The sequence below is a fragment of the Echeneis naucrates genome, unplaced genomic scaffold (assembly GCF_900963305.1).
Source record: "Echeneis naucrates unplaced genomic scaffold, fEcheNa1.1, whole genome shotgun sequence".
Classification (NCBI taxonomy): Eukaryota; Metazoa; Chordata; class Actinopteri; order Carangiformes; family Echeneidae; genus Echeneis; species Echeneis naucrates.
In genome coordinates this window covers 418948-440082 of record NW_021780168.1, presented here as the reverse complement: position 1 = coordinate 440082, position 21135 = coordinate 418948, and the positions used below count along the sequence as shown (strand labels likewise).

At 41.1% G+C, this 21135-nt stretch overlaps 1 protein-coding gene across 1 annotated transcript in view; it reads right to left on the bottom strand.

Annotated features, from left to right (window-relative positions):
- The window catches only part of LOC115038388 (NACHT, LRR and PYD domains-containing protein 12-like), a 32420-nt gene that overhangs the window by 4166 nt on the left and 7119 nt on the right, over positions 1-21135 (bottom strand). Inside the window, exons 6-8 of the mRNA XM_029497225.1 lie at positions 3671-3844; positions 2831-3004; positions 2562-2735 (exon numbers count right to left, since the gene is read on the bottom strand). Of these exons, the coding sequence (XP_029353085.1) occupies positions 2562-2735; positions 2831-3004; positions 3671-3844 (522 nt within the window). The remainder of the gene's footprint in view (positions 1-2561; positions 2736-2830; positions 3005-3670; positions 3845-21135) is intronic.

Here is a 21135-nt window from a genome sequence, read left to right as displayed (position 1 = left end):
TAAGATTGACAGACTCTAGGGAGAAGCAAAGGAAGAAATCCAGGAAGGGGAAGTGTTTTTAAGTGGGGGTGTGGCCTGTTTGAGCCTCTTTGCCACCATGCGGTTAGTCCAGGTGAGTTGGCCTGTGTTGGTGTGTTGATTTTACTTGAATATAGGATTGTTTAGATGAGGTTAGTCGCTGAATCTGCTAGTGTAGCTTGTACTGCCTCCACCTCCTGCACCCTCTATACTCTCCTGCCCATACCCGAACCAGGGTCTGTATCCCATCCCTACTTTTATCTCCACCTCTTCAATTTCTGCCCCCTACCCAAACCAGGGTCTGTATCCCCAGCCCGCTTTCACTGGTGCAATTGGTGAGAGGTTAGAGTAGTTGACAGTGGTGTTGCTTGAAATAGTTCTTTGTGTTTGTGCCTTTTCGACACCATGCGGTTAGCCTAGGAGAATTGGCCTTTGTTGGAGTGTTGGCTTTGGCTGTTCAGGTGAGTTTAGTTGCTGAATCTGCTAGTGTGCTAGTGTAGCTTGTATTGCCTCCACTTCCTGCACGCTCTATACTTTCATGCCCCCTACCCGAACCAGGGTCTGTATCCCATCCCTACTTTTATCTCCACCTCTACAATTTCTCCCCCCTACCCGAACCAGGGTCTGTATCCCCACCCCGCTTTCACTGGTGCAATTGGTGAGAGGTTAGAGTAGTTGACAGTGGTGCTTGAGATAGTTCCTTTTGTGTTTGTGCCTCTTTGACACCATGCAGTTAGTATAGGTGAGCTGGCCTGGGTTGGAGTGTTGTTTGAGTATAGGACCATTTAGGTGAGTTTAGTTGCTGAATCTACTAATGCAGCTTGTATTGCCTCCACCTCCTACATCATCTATACTTTCATGCCCCCTACCTGAACCAGGGTCTGTATCCCCACCCCGCTTTCACTGGTGCAGTTGGTGAGAGGTCAGAGTAGGTGATAGTAGTGCTGTTTGAGATAGTTGTCTTTGTGTGAGGAGTGGTGATGGCTGGCATTAGGGGGTGACTCTGGGACGCCAGTGTTCACGGTCTAGCCTTCTGGAGGTGTTGTGGGCCTAACTAGACGAAACACCGGTGAAAGGAGGTTTCCACCTGATGACCCCAAAGACATGATAGCTATCACCGCTCACTGGCCTAGTTGGATATTATCTGTAGGGAACATAGAGCAGTGTGAAAGTTTGTTGCTAGGGAGGTGATCACTGAGTCTGGTCCATTTTTTGTTGCATAAGTTTCTTGTGTTTCTCTAAACATTTCCACTTTTTACATTAGTAGAACATGTCATCTGCTCCACTTCACTGGACCCTTATGTCCAAAACAACACTTTCCTTTTTCTATAAACAGACACTCTGCAGACAGCTGAGTATAAGTTATAACTACTTTCATTAGTGCAGCTACAAATAACCAGAAAATAACTCTAAATGAAGAGAAGTGATAAATAATATATAATCAGGTCTTTAGACACTGCAGCAGGAACAACAAGCACTCATGCGCTGCATGAATTAAACAAGTTACCATTTTTTAGAGAATCAGCAGAACAAACAAACACAAAGATAAACAACAGCATCCTGAGCCTGACTGTTTTCCCAGGCGGTTGCAATAATAAACTATTTCATTCTTACTCGAAATACAAAATAGGAAATAAATAACCAAAAGGCTTGTCATCTCTGCCCTTCTCTTCTATTCACACCCAGCGCCACTTAGTCCTTTGTCTGTTGTTAGGACATCTTCCCCTAGCTTAACAAACTTACTCTCCATCATCTCAAACAGTGACTTCGATGAAAAAAAAAAAAAAAAATGCCAGCTTGGATGCTGCGTTCACGAAAACTCAGAACCGAGAATTCTATATTCCAAATCCAAAATTTCTGATTCCCGAGCGTCCAAGGTTAACTTGGAGGAGAAAAAATAAGTTTGCCATTCTGCCATAGTTTTCTGGGTGCTAAAATATGTGCAGCAGCCATTTACGTTTATTTTGGAAGCAGTAATTTCCCAGTTTAACAACTAAGAGCTAATTCTTTTCCCCCAAGTTGTTCAGAATGCAGCATCACCTGCTGCTGGATCTCAACCAAGTTGTTCCAGACCCCCCCCACCCTACTTCTGATTGGCTAGTGATGAGTTGCTAAAAGGGAAAGCTGCGTTACTCTCATTCTATCAATTGACTGCTTGAACGTGACAATATCCTCCAACAACAGGTTAGTTTTTTCTAATGTTGATTTTTTTTCAAAGACACTTGCTGGAGATCCAGGACGATGCTGGAATACTTTAAGCCCTGCAGATGTCAAAAGCAGCAGAAAGGTTGTGTCCACCTCCCTAAAAGTAAATGATCCTCAGTGAACATAGAAGTCACCACTGGCGGATTCACCAGGAGGACGCCAGCATGACACAGCATGCACCTGTTGGCTCAGCAACATGTATTTGATTTGTTTCATTTCGTGTTCTCCAGGTGGTGAATCAAATCAGTGCTTCATTATGGAACATGAAGCTTTTTATACTGATGAAAATCTAAATCTAAAAAAATATAAAAAGCCTTGACACAAACATGCAATCTGACCTGAGAGTTTTCAGCTCACAGTGTGGACTCTTTAGTCCAGCAGACAGAAGCTTCACTCCTGAATCCTGCAGGTTGTTGTTACTCAGGTCCAGATCTCTCAGACAAGAGGACTGGGAGCTGAGGACTGAGGACAGAGCTTCACAGCTTCTCTCTGAGAGGTTACAGAGTCTCAGTCTGAATAGGAATTTCAGAAAAAAAAAACTATTTACAAACTCAGTATTTAAGCAAGGTAACATACTGGTTATTAATATAAAATTGTTGAAACTAACCTGAGTCTGTTCATCTCACAGTCTGGACTCTTTAGTCCAGGAAACAGTAGCTTCACTCCTGAATCCTGCAGGTTGTTGTTACTCAGGTCCAGATCTCTCAGACTAGAGGACTGGGAGCTGAGGTGTGAGGACAGAGCTTCACAGCTTCTCTCCGAGAGGTTACAGCCACTCAGTCTGAAGAGTAAACAGAGAAAGAAAACATATAATGTGACATGAACACTGCAGTGATATGTGTATATACACACAGTCATTATTTAAAGTAATTAGCAGGTCATTGTATAATCAATATGAATCAGTTGAACATCAGGGTTGGCTACTTTCATAGCTGAACTGATACCAGTACTGCGACCCGGTGTGTGGTACCCGTACTGAAAGGTACTTTATTTAGGTATTTAACTGTGAATGTGTAACACCTGAAGTATCAACCAAACCATGGAATTACTGTCAAAAAACATGCAAAACGTCATTGTTTACATTTTTTTTTTTGCCTTTTTTGTTAGAAAATTCTCAATACAAAACAGAAGAAAATATAAACATAAAAATTAATGTTCAACTTTTGAACACAAATATAGAAGTTAAACTTTTGAACGTACTAAAATACACCTCTGACTCACAATCATCCACCTTTAAAAATAGTTTATTCTTCCCCAGCTGCTTCCTCATGTTTCAAGTGTTTCCACCGCCAGCTCTGCATTTTGTTGGAGAGACATTTCATTGGGCATCAGCATGTATTTCACCAATGCGTCACCTTGAAGTGAATTGGTAACCAGTATAAAAAAGTAATTTTGGCGGTTTCACACAATGTATCGGCTATGGTACTGAAACCCACTGAACACAAACCTGAGTCCTTCGAGTTTACAGTTTGAACCCTCTAGACCAGCACAGAGCAGCTTCACTCCTGAATCCTGCAGATTGTTGTTACTCAGGTCCAGAGCTCTCAGACTAGAGGACTGGGAGCTGAGGACTGAGGACAGAGCTTCACAGCTTCTGTCTGAGAGGTTACAGCCACTCAGTCTGAAGAGGAATCAGCAAAACAAGAGAAAGCAATTACAAAAATGTGTTTTTCATTGTCAACTAAATAACAGGATTAAGTTAAACTAGATGGATTTATTTGCACATACAGAGCTTTGTTGGAGGCTTTGATCACTGGCAGCAGCCTCAGAAGAGCCTCCTCTGAAGCAGAGTATTTCTTCAGGTCAAACACGTCCATATCTTTTTCTGATGACAGTAAGATGAAGACCAGAGCTGACCATTGAGCAGGAGACAGTTTATCTGTGGAGAGACGTCCTGATCTCAGGAACTGTTGGATCTCCTCCACCAGAGAACCATCATTCAGTTCATTCAGACAGTGAAACAGGTTGATACTTTTCTCTGGAGACAGATCCTCACTGATCTTTGCCTTGATGTACTGGACTGTTTCCTGATTGATCTCTGAGCTACTTCCTGTCTGTGTCACCAGGCCTCGTAGGAGAGTTTGGTTGGTCTGCAGTGAAAGACCCAGAAGGAACCGGAGGAACAAGTCCAGGTGTCCATGTGGACTCAGTAAGGCCTTATCCACAGCACTCTGGTAGAATCTGTTTCCCAACCAGTATGGCCAGTATGGTTCTTCTGACTTCAAACTGACTCCAGGGTCGATGAAGGTCAGATGGACATGAAGAGCAGCCAGAAACTCCTGAACACTCAGATGGACGAAGCAGAAGACCTTGTCCTGGTACAGCCCTGTCTCCTCTTTGAAGATCTGTGTGAACACTCCTGAGTAAACTGATGCTGCTCTGATATCGATGCCACACTCTGTCAGGTCTGATTCATAGAAGATCAGGTTTCCTTTCTGCAGCTGCTCAAAAGCCACTTTTCCCAGAGACTTAATTATTTTCCTGGTCTCTGGACTCCAGTGTGGATCTGACTCAGCTCCTCCATCGTACTTGACGTTCTTCAGTTTAGACTGAACCACCAGGAAGTGGATGTACATCTCAGTCAGGGTCTTGGGCAGCTCTCCTCCCTTTCTGGTCTTCAAGTCCTCCTCCAGAACTGTAGCAGTGATCCAGCAGAAGACTGGGATGTGGCACATGATGTGGAGGCTTTGTGAGGTCTTGATGTGGGAGATGATCCTGCTGGCCTGCTCCTCATGTCTGAACCTCTTCCTGAAGTACTCCTCCTTCTGGAGGTCATTGAACCCTCTGACCTCTGTCACCATGTCAACACACTGAGGAGGGATCTGATTGGCTGCTGCAGGTCGTGTGGTTATCCAGAGGTGAGCAGAGGGAAGCAGTTTCCCCCTGATGAGGTTTGTCAGCAGCACGTCCACTGAGGTGGACTCTGTAGGATCAGTCAGGACCTCAGTGTTGTGGAAGTCCAGAGGAAGTCGACACTCATCCAGACCGTCAAAGATGAACACAACCTGGAAGTGATCAAAGCTGCAGATTCCTGCTTCTTTGGTTTCAGTGAAGAAGAGATGAACAAGTTCCACCAAGCTGAACTTCTTCTCTTTCAGCACATTCAGCTCTCTGAAGGTGAAGGGGAATGTGAACTCTATGTCCTGGTTGGCTTTGTCTTCAGCCCAGTCCAGAGTGAACTTCTGTGTTAAGACGGTTTTCCCAATGCCAGCCACTCCCTTTGTCATCACTGTTCTGATTGGTTGGTCTCTTCCAGGTGCGGGTTTAAAGATGTCTTCTTGTCTGATGCTTGTTTCTGCTCTGTCCTGTTTCCTGGATGCTGTTTCAATCTGTCTGACCTCATGTTCCTCATTGACCTCTCCAGTCCCTCCCTCTGTGATGTAGAGCTCTGTGTAGATCTGATTCAGAAGGGTTGGGTTTCCTGCTTTAGAGATCCCCTCAAACACACACTGGAACTTCTTCTTCAGCTCAGATTTGAGTTTACGCTGACAATCTAGAGCACGACTTTCTGAATAAAAAAAAAAAGCGATTGAAAACAACAAGGTTGATGTTTACTTCTTCCATGAATAAGTAAGAATATGATATATAGAATATGATCATGTTTCTCTCCGTCGCCTGAGACTTTAGTAAATGTCTGATTGGTACATCATGTTAAATCCTCTTACTGCTCTGCAGACAGTCAGCCAGCTCCTCCTGCTTCATCCGCCTCAGGAAGTTCACTGTGATCTTCAGAAATGCCTCTCTGCTCCTCCTCTGCTCTTCATCCACTTCATCATTCTCATTCTTGATGAATTGTGGGTAATCTGGACTCAGACATCTTTTGATTTTCTTCAGCTCGTTCGTCACAAAACAGACGATGTTCTCCTCCAGCAGCTGGAACACAATAACATCCTGTGTAAAGGTCACTCTCAGTATAAACTGATGGATCAAAGCATCAGATCATCAGTCAGCAGAGTTCAACTTTAGCTGCTGCTGTATCATCTGCAGCCACGTCTCTTTCCAGAGCTCCACAGAAAGATTCAGACCTGCTGACTTCACTAAACTAACTTCACTGGTGTAACTTATTAAATTTGCGTTTTCATTCTGACAACACAGAGATCCTGATCATCACATGAAGACCAAACTGATACAGCTCTTCAACGCATCAGCTTAGGAAGTGAACATTCAGGGTATTAACTGTGACTGTGACTGAAGATGGATCAGACCACCTGAACAATTCCACTGATGAATTATTCCATCTTTAAACCCTGGCCAAAACTTTGGTCTTTATTAAGTCACAGCTGAAATGATCTGGAAAAACAGAATAAACTTTTCTTTAAGATTCACTGTAGATGAACAAGAAGTAGCAGAAATGTTTTGTAAAAGTCTCCAACAGACCATATTCATACAGAACATATCTGTTGAGGCTGATGGATTATTGCTCTGTGGTGAACTACAACTCCCAGTCCTCTCCCACTCTCTCCCACCCCAAACCTGTTCAATCCCAATTCAACTCCTGTCTGTCACAGAGTAAAGCTCTACTAGTTTAAAGAGTGCAGCTTTAAACTCAAGTCTTTGTTAGTGTCTGTTGTAGTCACTGGATGAACATTTACACACCATAAATATGGAGTCCAGGTCTGTGTGATGATGTTTGTCAGACTGAACTCTGAGGAGATAAGACACAAACACACAGTTTGTTCCAGGAGTTTTCTATGAACACCAGAGAAACTGATAGACAAGCTTTGATACCTTTAATGAATCAGACAACAACCTTTTTTCTTTGATAAGATGATCCATAGACCGACCACTCTTCATGGACAGACATCTGGATCCAGCAGACTGTTGTCCTCCCTTAAAGACAATAGGATGATCCATAGACCCATCACTCTTCATGGACATGCAGCTCAGTTCAGCAGAATCTGGTCTTGATCTGTTGTTACTAGTAGAAACATATGAGGGTTAAAATAATTAATATAAAAAAAAAAAAAAACTGAGCAGAAAATGATTCATTTAAACTATGATAATCAAGTTTTCCATCTGTATAACCACAACTCATTCAGATTATTTTATCATTTGACTCACATGAAACATTTTGTTACTTTGATTAAAAAGCACAAAACAAAGATTATTATGATTCTCATCATGATCATCAATAATAATATCTCTACATGCTGGTTGAGCTACCTGTGAAAACAAGGGCAAACAAAAGAGCAGCAGAAAAAGTTCAGGTGTAAAAAAATGTGACAGTGAGAGTGAATAATGATGGAGCAGTGATCTGAGTGCTGAGCTCTGACAGATGGACAGTTAGAGATCCTCATCTCACCTCTGAGCTTTGGTCTGACTCTCATGTTCCCCACACAGAGTGGTTTTAGAGGGAGGGGCTCCCTCCTCTCTGTCCTCACACTGATTCATAGCTGAGCTTCCACCTGCTGGAAAAGTTACACAATCATCACATCAAATCATTCACAGCTAAGAAATACTGTCACTTTGAGTTCTTCCAACAGATGGAGCCATCAGAAATATGGATTTCTTAATTACATCAAGTAAATTCCAGAAGAAGCATCTTGTTTTTTTTGTTTTTTTTAAAACCACATCCCCCACAAGTTATGTTTGTATTAACAGCTATAGTGTAGTTTTATAATCTCTGCTGTTAATATTTTACTAAAATTCTGCAATATATCTTGTAGCTTTATTGGAAAAACAGATCTTTTTTTGTTTTATAACAAAGCCACATAACCTTTTTACAAGGTTTATAACCTTTTACATTGTTATTATTGTTTGTTGGAAACACATTAAAGTGAATTATCAGATAACATTCTGCTGGTTTAACTGATATGAAGCTGATGTCAGCAGTAAATTTATGAGTTCTTGTCTTTATCACAAACAGTTTAAGAGATCTTGTTAATAAGTGACCACATCATCCACAACCAACCCTCTTTACCTTGAATCTGAACTGAGCTGAGCCTGAGCTGTGAGGAGTTTGCTGGCTCATCATCACGATTAAAGCATTCACTGACTGCAACATTTAAATTGAACAGTTTCCTTTAATAGTTAACATTAAACAGAACTGACCAGTTTGGGTTCTTTTATCACTTTTACTATCTCCCTATTTTTGTGTCATGTTCTTCAACTCTTCAACAGCCCATCTCAGTTAGTTACTCTTGTTTATATATCTGAGAAGGTAGCTGGTTGAAAATAAACATCATGGCCCCAAATATGAGCATCAAAAAGTCAGTTTTCAAATAAAATTGGAAAATATCAATTCCTCAATAATATGTCACTTTTTTATTTGGAGGAGTCGAGTGATGAGTGAAGTTCTGCATTTTATGTGTTTTATATTATTGCAGCTAAATCTTTTAATATTTGCATTTTGTTGACTTTACAATCTATTTTTAAATCAGTTCAACATTCACTGACACAAACAGGATGAAGGCTGTTGGTTACGTTACCTGATGGTCGAACTAATCTTCATGCAGCTGATGAGTGAAGGTGAACTTTAACTGCAGCTTCTCTGAAAAAAATAAAGACAATATATACATGTATATCTGACAGCAGGAGGTTTTCAAAAGTTGTTGATCCAAACACAGTCTGAGCTCTCTGTGGAAAACTGAATATGACTTAAAGGAAAATCTGATACCAGAGCAGCTCTGAACTTTGGAATAAATTGAAGTCAATCATTAACAGACAGTAATAATCCATATCTGGTAGATTACAAGGCTGCAATGACCTTTGATTTATATGATGCGATGTACAATATGGGACAAATAAATGAGCCTTTATCTTTTAATACTATTAGAAAACATTATTACACATGCTCAGATACACAGTTATGTTTGTCTACAATGTTCAGATAAGAAATGGCATAATGGTATAATATAACATATGACAATGTTTTTGAGGAAGGTGTTGTGCGTTATAGTGTGTGTAAGTGTGTTTTTCTATAGTGTATATCTAGAGTTCTCTGGTGAGACACATAACGTCTTAAGCATCAGCAGATCACCCTGGGACTAGACCACTGCAGACGAGCTGATGTGTCATCTGCAATCCAGATGTTGTCAGCAACAAACAGATGTTCTTGACAGAAGCTGTGCTGATTCACTTCATCAAGCACATGAGCCTCTTTCTCAGGAGCACACACAGAAAAAATAAGATTTTCTATTCCAACAATATACGTGATGTCCTTGCGAATGAATGAACGTTTCACTGATGCAGATTTTTACAGAACAACATCAACAACTAATAACTCCACAACGAGACTGTGTGACGTCACTGGAGATCAAAGGCATTTCCTGTCTTTCATTGATCTCCCACGTGACACAGATGCATACGTCACACTCTCTCATGTTCGCTTCAAATGGATGAGCATATGCACACAAAGATGCACAGAAATGCCCCTGGACTGCTAATTGTAACTTTGTGTTTTTGTGTATCTCTTATATCTGTGAGAGTGATTTTATATTTTTGTAACAGCTCATAGCTCAACGTTAATCATCATGCAACCTTATACACCTTATAGACTTTCTCCAGAGCCACAAAGCTCATTCCCCTTTAGGAATCAAAATCCCAGTCTTCCACTAGACAGACAGATATCCTGTCCACATATGGGTTTATAACACAGGATGTTTGTGGGTGTGCTCGAACCACCATTCTTTCAGCTAACAGCCAAAGGCACTGACCGATTGCGCCACAGAGACATGTTGACTGTCTTGTGTTACTCGCCTTCCAGGCCTTGTTGGTGCAGTAGGCAGCGTGCTGCACAAGACAAGAGAAACAACGAGGTAAAGGTTTCTGCATCATTGTCAGATCAACGGCAGGTTGCCATCCACAGTTCCACACTACCACATATCGTCGCCGGCTTCCCTGCAATAATTCCACGTCTCACATTTTCTGACCCCTGAAAGTTGCGTCCAAATGTTTGGAGCAGAGAATGGCAGAAAAGATGTCCTTGAAGCATCTTGGACACACAACCAGTCAGCGTGCAGCATCCAACCTCACAAACTCTCAAACAATATTTCATGGTTCTGGTGAAACCAATGTAGAGGAAAGGGACAGCACAACTGTGCTGACATCACCATGCAGTGTGAGAATGCAGTAAAATGTAGATTTCACTTTGAGCAACATAGAACATTGTTTGTTATTTACATCACTGCCTTAGCAGGGGATGGTTTCCATTATCCACCTCTGGGTTTTAGGCCCAGCACTCTTCCACTGCTCCACTCTGCTCACAGGTGATGTTACCAACCTGTGATCTTGATGATACCCTACAGTATGTAGATCTACATGATCCTTGCCAAATATTGTTTGCTGTTCATCATGTATTTTCCCCTGATGACACCCGAACCAAATTCTTGTTGAAACAAAACGGGTAACTAAATAAGTGACACTCTGTTATACTCCACTCTGTAATATAATAGGGACTACAAACTGCTGTCACCTCAGGACACCATCAGCAGACCCTCAGCTGCCTCCTTGTGGTTCCATGGTGTAATGGTTAGCGAGGAAGAAATATTGTCTCTTTTGGAATTGGCACCTTGTGACCATGAACTGTAAACAAATAATTTTAATTCCTTTTCTTTTTTTTAACCGGACACAGTTTTAGTCTCATTCAATCTCAGAAGTGAAGCAGGGTCAGTCCTGGTTAGAGCTTGGATGGGAACACTGTACATTTTTTTCTCTTCTCGTGGCCTCCACCAGAGGATGGAAAGAAAGAAAGGCATATCTGAGGCCTTCTCCTTTCTTGAGGGATGATTAGTTTACTTTGAGCCAGCCTCATATAATAACCAGTTTCATTAAAAAGGACTGTGATTTTACCTCCCCACATGCAATGGTGGTATAGTGGTAAGCATAGCTGCCTTCCAAGCAATTGACCTGGGTTCGATTCCTAGCCATTGCAGTTTAACTTTTGCCAGAGGAAGGTTAGTCTTTTCTCTGCATTATTCACAGTAATGGAACTTTGTCTGCATCCATCCAGCTCTCTTCAACCAAAGCAACAGCGTTCCATCACTCATGAACAAGACCTGAGATACTTGAACTCCTTCACTTTGGGCAAGGACTCATTCCCCACCTGCAGTAGGCAATCCATCAGTTTCCTACTGAGAACCATGGCCTCAGATTTAGAGGCGCTGATCCTCGTCTCTGCTGCTTCACACTCAGCTGTGAACTGATCCAATGAGCGCTATAGATCTCCTCCAGCTACAGACCTGTAACCTTTCCTCATCACAGTTCTGTTACACCCTGTAGTTGTCTCAGGGAAAGGGAAGCAACATAAAGCCAGAGTGTTCAGGCAACCACAGCCAATACAAAAACCAAGACAGAGCCCCCCCCGTATAACCAAGAAAAACAAAGATGGGCGGTTTGAAGGTCTGAAGATGGGTGGACTTCAGGTCGAGCAGTCCTAATGGACAGAATAGAATAAGTGATTACCACAATACACCATAAGAAAACGAAAAGGACTGTAACCCTGGAGACCATGACAACCTCCAAGTATGGGACACAGAGCACAGTTGCTGGACGCCAACACCCACCAGAAACAAGTTCAGCTTATTGCCATATAATGATGGGATGGCTCCATACTCCCACAGGACATAGACTGCAGGTGGAAGTCTCAGTACTTTTTAACCTGCTAATACACTTTTATAGAAAGTTTATGGTCCTTAACTTATCAGATACAATGATAATACAAAGTTACAATGATCAGTCCAGTGACATTTCTGTGCGTCTTTGTGCACATGCGCTCAACCATTTGAAGCAAACGTGAACAAGAGTGTGACGTACGCATCTGTGTAGCGTTGGAGATCAATGAAAGACAGGAAATGCCTTTGATCTCCAGTGACGTCACACAGTCTCGTTGTGGAGTTATTAATTGTTGATGTTGTTCTGTAAAAATCTGCATCACATTCATTCTGCCAGTCTCTGATGAGGAAACAGAAGTTGATGGTAGCTTTGATAATACAGTGTCAGCTACACAGTGGATTGCAGTTAGCTGTGTATGAGGCAGCTGCAGACCGGTCAGGGTGGAAGAAGGCAAGCTGGCAGAGGCAGTGTTCTGCTGGGTAACTATGGGTCTAAAGAAACTACTTATCAGCCAACTGAGCTATTTCAATCTGTTTCAAAAAAACAGAATGACCTGACAACATCTTTGAAAGCAGATACAGTACATTCAGATAACCTTTTACAATAACCTTCAACAGGTTTCAATGATATTTAGAGATCATTCAATATGGACCAAAAGGCAGATGTTTAGGATAACTCTAACAAGGAGGCTGCAACATGGACAGACAAAAGTGAGCTGAACACCGACGAGTATGGGATTCAAAACCATGCATGCAGAGCACAATGGATTAGCAGTCTACTGCCTTAACCACTCGGTTAAGATGTGGTCGGAACACGGTCTGGTCTTTAGACTGAGCAGTGGTTCTACCTTGAGTGGCCTTTTGGTTTGATGAACGTCTACCACTGAGCTACATCCTCTTTGGACCTTCACCTAACCACAGAGGCTCTGAGCTACTGCAGCGAGTAAAAAGAAAAACTGTCTGATGAATCCTCCTCTCGGCTCTTGAGTTGGTAGGTGAGCGATGTGGTAGGTGTTTGATGTGTGTCAAACAACGCAGTTGGACCAACATTTTTCACCTCTTTGATGTCATTAGAACCATTTTGGTCCAACGTCAACCTTGTCTGAGGAGGTGAAACCAAGCAAAGCCCCAGATAGCAGATACAAGGTCCAATCCACATCTACTGATCAACTGAAAACTGAAAAAGCCGAGCAGAGTGCTATGGACTTGAGATTTTATCTCTCATTTCAGCATTAAGAAGCAATGCCTGCTATAAAAGGCATTCACGTGGAGGACCTAGAACCCGTGATGTGTTACACTAAGAGCTCAGTCGTCACACTCAACTGATGTTGTAAACAGGTTACATTCAGAGGAATAGAGGTAATTAGTAGCAATGGGATTTGAACCCACCCTTTGAAGAGACGAGAGAATGAATTGCTGCTTGACCAAAATACCACCTTCACAGCAGTAATGACACCCATGTCACATTATGCTTCTGTTAACCAAAAGGCTCCAAAGCCCACCCAGGGAACTGCTGTGTTTAGTTCACTTGTTGTTGTGTCTCTAATAAAGAGTTAAAGTCTTGTGGAGAATGTGGGCATCGATCCCACTACCTCTCACATGCTCAGCAAGCACTCTACCATTTGAGCTAACTCCCTTGTGGTAGCATCCTAGCATGCAAGCTAAGCTTTGGGAAAACGCCCCTTTCACAACATCAACAGGTTTCAAAGATATTTAGAGATAAGTCAAAATGTACCTAAGGTCAGGCATTTAGGATAATTCTAGGTGGAATAGCATGTCTCTGTGGCGCAGTAGGTCAGCGCGTTCGGCTGTTAACCGAACACGCTTCTGTCCCTGGGTGGGGTCAAGCCCACCCAGGGACAGAAGCCATAATGAGAAGTCATCTCCATGGTGTGCTGTGCTGAAATAGCCCATTTGAAAGAGCCTTAAAGGTCCCTGTTTCAATCCTGGGTTTTCAGCAGCTATTGTGGGTCCTTTCAAAGACAATCCCTGAACTATGTTTTTGAATTATGGAGTTGAAGTCACTTAGTGTAACACATCACAGATTCTATGTCTCCCACATGAACGCCTTTGATACCAGGCATTGCTTCTTAAAGCTGAAATGAGAGATAAAAAGTTATTTAGGAAATTTCAAATTGTTTATTCGCTTCACCTGTAATACCAGTGTGTAAGAACAGCAGAGGATGGTTGCAATCCATCAACTTTGGGGTTATGGGCCCAACACGCTTCCTCAGCGCCACTCTGACCGAAAATGCATGAATTAGTTGATTAGTTTTGTTGGTTTTCAGTGCTTCATTAACAGTGTGCACTCTATGGTGGAGGTCATGAGCTCTTTGATGTCTTTGATGTCATTAGAACCTTTGTGACATTTTTTTTTTTTTTTTTGCTACTCTTACTTGCGCCTTGGACTGCTCGGCCACACTACCACATAACTTTGCCAGCTTCGCTGCAATAATGCCACGTCTCACATTTTCTAACACCTCAAAGTTGTGTCCAAATGTTTGGAGCAGAGAATGGCAGAAAGATGTCCTAGAAGCGCTATGCACGCTGACACAAGCAGTCAGCGTGCATAGTGGTGATAGACTGCTTTTCACAGCTGATTTTTGAAATCACGAGTCTTCCACAAGCCAAGTCCTGGAGATACTTTCATAGCCAGCAAAGTCGTACTAACAAACTAGCAGACAATCGGTCGTCTGCCAAGATAAAAATACATAGAATTCGCTTTGCACATGCAAATAAAGATCATTGTACGCATCATAAAGAACCTCTGATAAAATATATACAGTGGACAATAAAAAGAGGGAGCTATTTAATCAACCTACCTCAGAAGTTACTCGAGGGTCAGAAATGCAAATGAAAGATGAAACTATACGAGGCCGCATACCCGGAAGTAGTACAGCTACAGTAGTACAGCTTCAAAAGCAGAACTTAAATCTAAAAACATTTGTTTTTGTATTGTTTTGTTGTGCGTCTGTAAAACTGCAAAGACACAGAGGACACGACCTGACTGTGTGTCACATAAATGTTTGAAACCAATCTGTTAAAGTGAAGCTGAAATGAATCCTTGTAGCATTAATGTCATGATACTGAGGTTGTGTCCTGTTTGGGGGTCACCACAGAGGAGGAGCTAGTGAGGACAGGCAGCATTATCAATGACCTCATATCATCCAAAAGGTTTCATCAGACAGATCACTGTTTTAGCTTAGCGCATGCTTTGCTTGTATGAGGCCCTGGGTTCAATCCCTGGCATCTCCAATCTCATTGATAGTGAAGCAAAGGAAGTGCTTATCTTGTCTAACAGTCTGATCTCTCAATTATCCACTCAGCTTAGTTGTCCTGCCAAATTACTAACTGAACACAAACATATACATGATGACAAAACAACAGCCATTGAAGCCCACTTAAAAACAAAAATCTCCTAATGTTTTGCCCCCACCCCCATTTTTTAAATCACACGTCAAAACATCATAATGAAGTTACAACAAAGCCCTTAACAAATAGAGCAGGTCTAGACCAAACTCTTTATGAAATTATTTTGACTATTATTTTGAGAGCAGGAGGAGGGGATATACAATACATTAAGTTGAAGAGTCTGGGGTTCATAACGTCAAATGATAATGATGATATGATAAAGTCAAAAGGTGTTGGCAATGATAAAGTTGAATGAATCAGATCCAGAATGAAGGAATAAAAAATATCTGAATTCCAGGAAGACTGATTGCACATCTGAAGGCTCTGTGCTAAAATTCTGTTAGGATCAATGCTGGTGCTCTCCAAGTTTGTAGGCTGCCTTTTTGGTGTCTACAAGGCCTCATGGTGACAGTTAATGAACTGCATTAGAAGAAGACTCTGTGGTGCAATGGTAGCGCATCTAACTCCAGTTCAGAAGGCTGCGTGTTCAAATCGTCTGTTAGCTGCAGAATGTCCTGTTTACAAGACAGGCAATTTAAGCATCAATACTTGAGTTTTTTCTCCAGGTTGTCTCTGAAACCATGTTTGTGTCAGTGAATACTTGTACTCCTCACAGTTGTGTGTCATTTTCTCAAGGGTTTGAAGTATTGATGCACGATATATCCGCTGATCTTGCAGACAGTCTGTCCCAGTCAGTCAAGACATGTTTTGATATTTTTCAATGGAGGAGACTAGAGCTTAAACATATTTTGCAATTCAAAAAATGCCTGGTTTCCATGAATACTTTGGGTGTTCAACTGAAGATGAAACTGTTATGAATTCCTGAAGTACTTCAAGGAATCTGTAGCGGCCCAGTGTGGAGAACAAATCCATGACTGTGGTGTTATTAGCACCACGCTCTAACCAGATGAGCCAACCTAACTTTTTAGGCTTGTTATGAAAGAAATGAATTTAAAAGGAGTTGATCTCTGAATGAATGAATCTCTCTCAGCTGATCCCCGTGCGTATTGAAATAGTTGGGTCTTCTGTAAGTAAGAAGACAGCTCGTTGTCCTGTAGATTTCAATACATTATGACCTTAAAGATTTTATGATCAAATATGAAGAATAGCAGGGACAACAGAGAGAGAGATGACCTGCAGTGTCAACCCCTGGTTGGGACAGGGCTGTTTGTTCAACAAGCCAAGTTGGAATGATTAATCGAATTTCATCTGAATTATGCACTAAATTATGCACTCAGTCAGTAGAGGATCTTTTAATCTGAGGGTCCGGGGTTCAAGTCCCTGTTCCTAACTGTACACTCCAAACCAGTGCTGGACCTAGCCATTTGGGCCATTTGGGGGCTGCAAGTGAACACTGATTTGCCTTGAGCAGCAGGACCTTTATGACATTCAACATGTTGTCACCACATTTATCATACAGTGATGTCAGACCTTTAAAAGAAATTATAGTCTTAATTGAGCTCTTCATTGTGGATCTGATTCACAACTCTGCATCTACCTGAAACTGCTAACGGGAATCCTAACAAGTGATAAACAATAAACAGACGCTTCCAATCGTCATCAAAATGTATTCTTTCATCAAATGTTCCTAAACACCTAAGGCAGCATTATTGCAGCAGGCAGCACTCTACTGTGGAGGTCATGAGAAAAAATGGGAGGAGTCTTTGATCTCTGTGATGTCATTGGAACCTTTGCGACATCACAAATCAGCATCTCCTTTGATGGTTACTGATGGAACAAGAAAAGGTCAGATCCTGATATAATCTTATGAATCCACAAGTATGCCTTTCTTTGTTTGTGTACCAACAGCCTGAGCTCTGGTTCTGACTTGTGTGGCGTTTTGTTTTGATGAACCTCATTATTTACACACAGCGCATTCAGGACATTAATGTGACAGTTTTTTTTAATGCGAAAGAAAATCCTTTGTTATTTGTAACAGTGGACTTGGCTCATCATATTTTGCTGACTAACTGGTATTGGAGTTGTAAGCTCCTTATTTTGGCCTTGTCTTGTTGCCATATCTGAAAGAGCTAAAGTCTTGTGTAGAAAATTACTCTTCATGATCTGACAACAAATTTGAAATATACAACAGTACATTCAGATAACCTTTGAATTAAACTTCAACAGGTTTGATGGATATTTCAAGATAATTCAAGACGGACCTGAAGTCAGACATTTTGGATAATTCTACCTAGAACAGCAGGCTGCAACATGGGCAGCTGAACACAAAAGAGGATGAGATTTGAACACACATGCAAGGCACAATAGATTAGCAGTCCATCACCTTAAACACTGGGCCACCTCAGCATGCAGCGACCTCGGCTGTGTGTGAATAGGCCAATAGTTAACTGCTCACATTAATGTATCTATCAGCAATGAAGGATGGAGTTTCTGAGAAGTTCAGTATAAAACTAACTATATGCTTGTTTTCTACCACTGTCAGTTTTCTCTCCTGTGTCCCAAACACCTCACCACTCCAGGAACTGCATGTTCACTGATGGCACTCACCTTTATGTGGAAAACCTTGCAGCCTTTCTGGGGCCAGCTCTTCCCTTTTAATCATGATGTGAACTAACCCTCCCAACAATGCTTCTCAGCTCAGCCCCCTTTTTTCTCAGCAGGACACACAGAGGGCTGGGAACTCTATACCCCCCCAGTGCAATGTATTTTTCATTAAGGATTTGTATTATGAAAAAAAATGCTGGTTTGGTTTGCAGGTGTTTTCGGATCTTGCTCCAGTCTGCATGCGGAGTGAAAGTTTATGGCACGCATGGAGTAAATGATGTTTTGCCCGTTTTGTGGAAACAACTTGAGCCAATTTACACGGTTCTGTTGATAGATTGATAGATCTGTCAAACATCTGTTTGCAAAAAACAAAGCTAATGCGGTTCTGCCGCATTTCCTGTCACAAGATCTTGTTCATTATTTTGTGGGCCAACAGTTGATTCGATCACTGATGAAGAAATAGGGAACACTTTGAAAGAGGTGAGAGTAGGCTATGGTGTGGTAGGACAGAGTATTATGTTGTTCCTGCAGTTTTTTTGTTTTTTTTTTAACTGTTTTATCACATACACAGAATTGACTTCATTTATTGTTTGTATGTCATAGAATTAAATCTTGTGTCGTGGAATAAAAAGTAGGCAAGAAGATACAGTACACACTGTAACATAGTTATTGATATGAGTGTTTGTGTCCCTTTTTGTGTCTTTCAGATTGAGAATGTTTCTTCAGTAGATGCTCTGCGAAAATGCATCATGAGACACGGCACAATGTTACAGACAGCAGGCTGTCTGTTGCTCCTGTTGAAGAAAAGAAAGAAATCGTGCCAGACTACCTCCGATGGTACATTATTGATTACTCATCTCATTATTGATTACTCTTACTCATCATTATTAATTGCTCATCTGTAAATGACAGGTAAGATCATATTTGTAATGTATTTGTGATGTGATTTTTATTTTTTTGTATTTGAGATTTTTTTAGTTTGAAATGCCTCATCATCCCCCTCTGTGGTTTATGCAAGAATGTGTATTTTTTAGCTGAGTCAGTGTGTCAAAATGTGCGCCTTAGTTTAGTGTAATTGGTGTGTGATGTCTGTCTCCCCTTCCTCTGTCTTATGCCAATCAAAAGGTGCTCATGTCATTCCAGTCTAGTGTTTGTGTGCGTAATTCTTGCCGTCTGTAGAGTAACAATTACCCTGCCAAGTGCAAAGCAAGACACAGGGTTCTTCTTTAAATCAGTAATGTTCAACACTAATTTCTATATGTTTGGGTGGATAGTCATTTTAGAAAACATTTAAGTTTCTTTAGGTCATTTAAATGTGATTGGCACTACACAGTGAAACAATGTTTGTGGTCACTTTTTAGATTCAAAGATGGTCTTTCAGCTCTTCAGTTTCTGACTGCACTGCAGTAACACCCTACTTTGCTGGCCCCTGTCCTGTGCCACTCTGAAAAGCCACTCACTGGTCTGGAACTTGAGACTCTTCAAACCTGACCTCAGTCCATCAGGAAGTAACAGGAGACTTAAAGAAAGTCAAACTTTGGGCTCCTGAGCAGACTGTGTCCTCAATGGTGAAGGTTTGTAAATCTCAATTTTTTATTTATTTATTTTGATTTATTGAGAAAATACATTGCCAAGATGTAACTGAAGGTTTTTCTTTGCAGAAGGTCAGGCTGCTGTGTCTCTGGAGGATGTTTTGATGTTTGCAACTGGGCTGACTTCATCTCCCCTGTCCAGATTGGAACCATGGCCAAGAATAGAGTTCCTGGATGACTCTCCATTCCCAGTTCCCAATACATGTTCAAACACATTGAAACTAGCACTCCTAGATTCACACACTGTGTTTAAGTCACACATGGACTTTGGAATTCAAAATTCCCCAGGATTTGGCTGCTTATAAGCCGTGTGACTGGATCACCCCTCGCGACCAGACTCCAAAAAGGTGGTTTGTTCTTTGTTGTGAAGTGTGTTTTTATAATATAAAGAGATGTGAGCATGTTTTTTACCCCTCACAGTTAAGATTTTCACTGTTAAGTTTTAGACAAAACAAGTATTTCAAGAAGTTTTGTTTTCTATACTTACAAAAATATAAGACTCATTACTTTGCTATATTCTTGATCAATTGATTTCAAACTCAGAAAAAATGAAGCTGTGACACTTGGTGTTCAGACATAGACTGCAGTGTTCCACCACTCCAAATCAGATTTCATAGCTTGTCATTCACTTTTCCTTTTGATGTTTCCAAATTATTCTGGTACCTGTTCATCTGAAGAAATGAAACAATGGGAATGCAAATGTTATGTTTGCAAACAATAAAAAAAAATGCAGACATTGCCTTCTGATTGCATCTGTGACAGATGAGTTTTGAGTCATGAGGTTTTTTTTTTTTCAAACTATTTTTTTTTTCAAACTATTTTAAAACAGAAAAATTGCATGTTTTTCAGTCATGGCAATATTTGATTCAATTCAGTGCTATTTGTCTAGTACCAAATCACAGCACAGTCATCTCATGGCTCTTGACATGTATAAATAATATAATAAAAAAAAAAAAAAAAAAGGACAGAAACCCCAATGAGCAAGCACTTAATAATGTGGGAAGGGAAGATTCCCTTTCTCACTGACTTACAGCTGAGCAATTTCTTTCAGCTTCATGTACAGTTCTGTTGCAGACTCCCAGTTCTCTGGCTTCTGTAGTTGTTTGTGCTCCATAACAAAGTCAAAGTCCTCCTGCATGTTTGAGTCCCCACATGGAGCTATTGACAGGCTCGCCTCTGGAACAGCATCCAAATCAGCTGGTTCAATCTCAAATCCACAGTCTCTGGAGCCAAATCTATGTTAGATATATAAAATAATAATAAAACAAAACATGAAATATCAATCTATCACCAATATTACCTGTGTGGTCAGCAGTACAGTTCATTGGACATGACGCTGTTCTGGAAGTGTGAATCCTGTGACTGTTCCACAGTCTCACACACTCATCCAACATCACCATAGCAACATCTCAGAAGGCACTGATGCTCATGGCTCCCGTTGAAGTATCCAGCATCTCGGAGGTCTGCAAACAACTCCATTCAGAACTGAGACCTATAGAAATGGATAGAATCTGAAGTAAATATATATTATTAGTAGTAGTGGGACTCCATTAAAATCAAATTAATTAAAGGCTTTGTGATGAATTCATTGAAATGAACGCGTTAAAGTCCCAGCCTCAATTATTATATATGTTTAGGAGTTAATCTGTCATAGAACATAAACACAAAAATCAAATCAAAGGTTAGTCATAATAAAATGACTTCATGAAGGCCACTTACCTTCCCCGTCTAAATATGGCCCACCAGGATTCAATACACTGCTTATTCGTGGATGAGCCATACAAATTTTGGAAATTTGTTTCGGGATTTGTAAAAGCGTTCTGCCACTTGTAAATTTGTTTTGTCCATGGTAA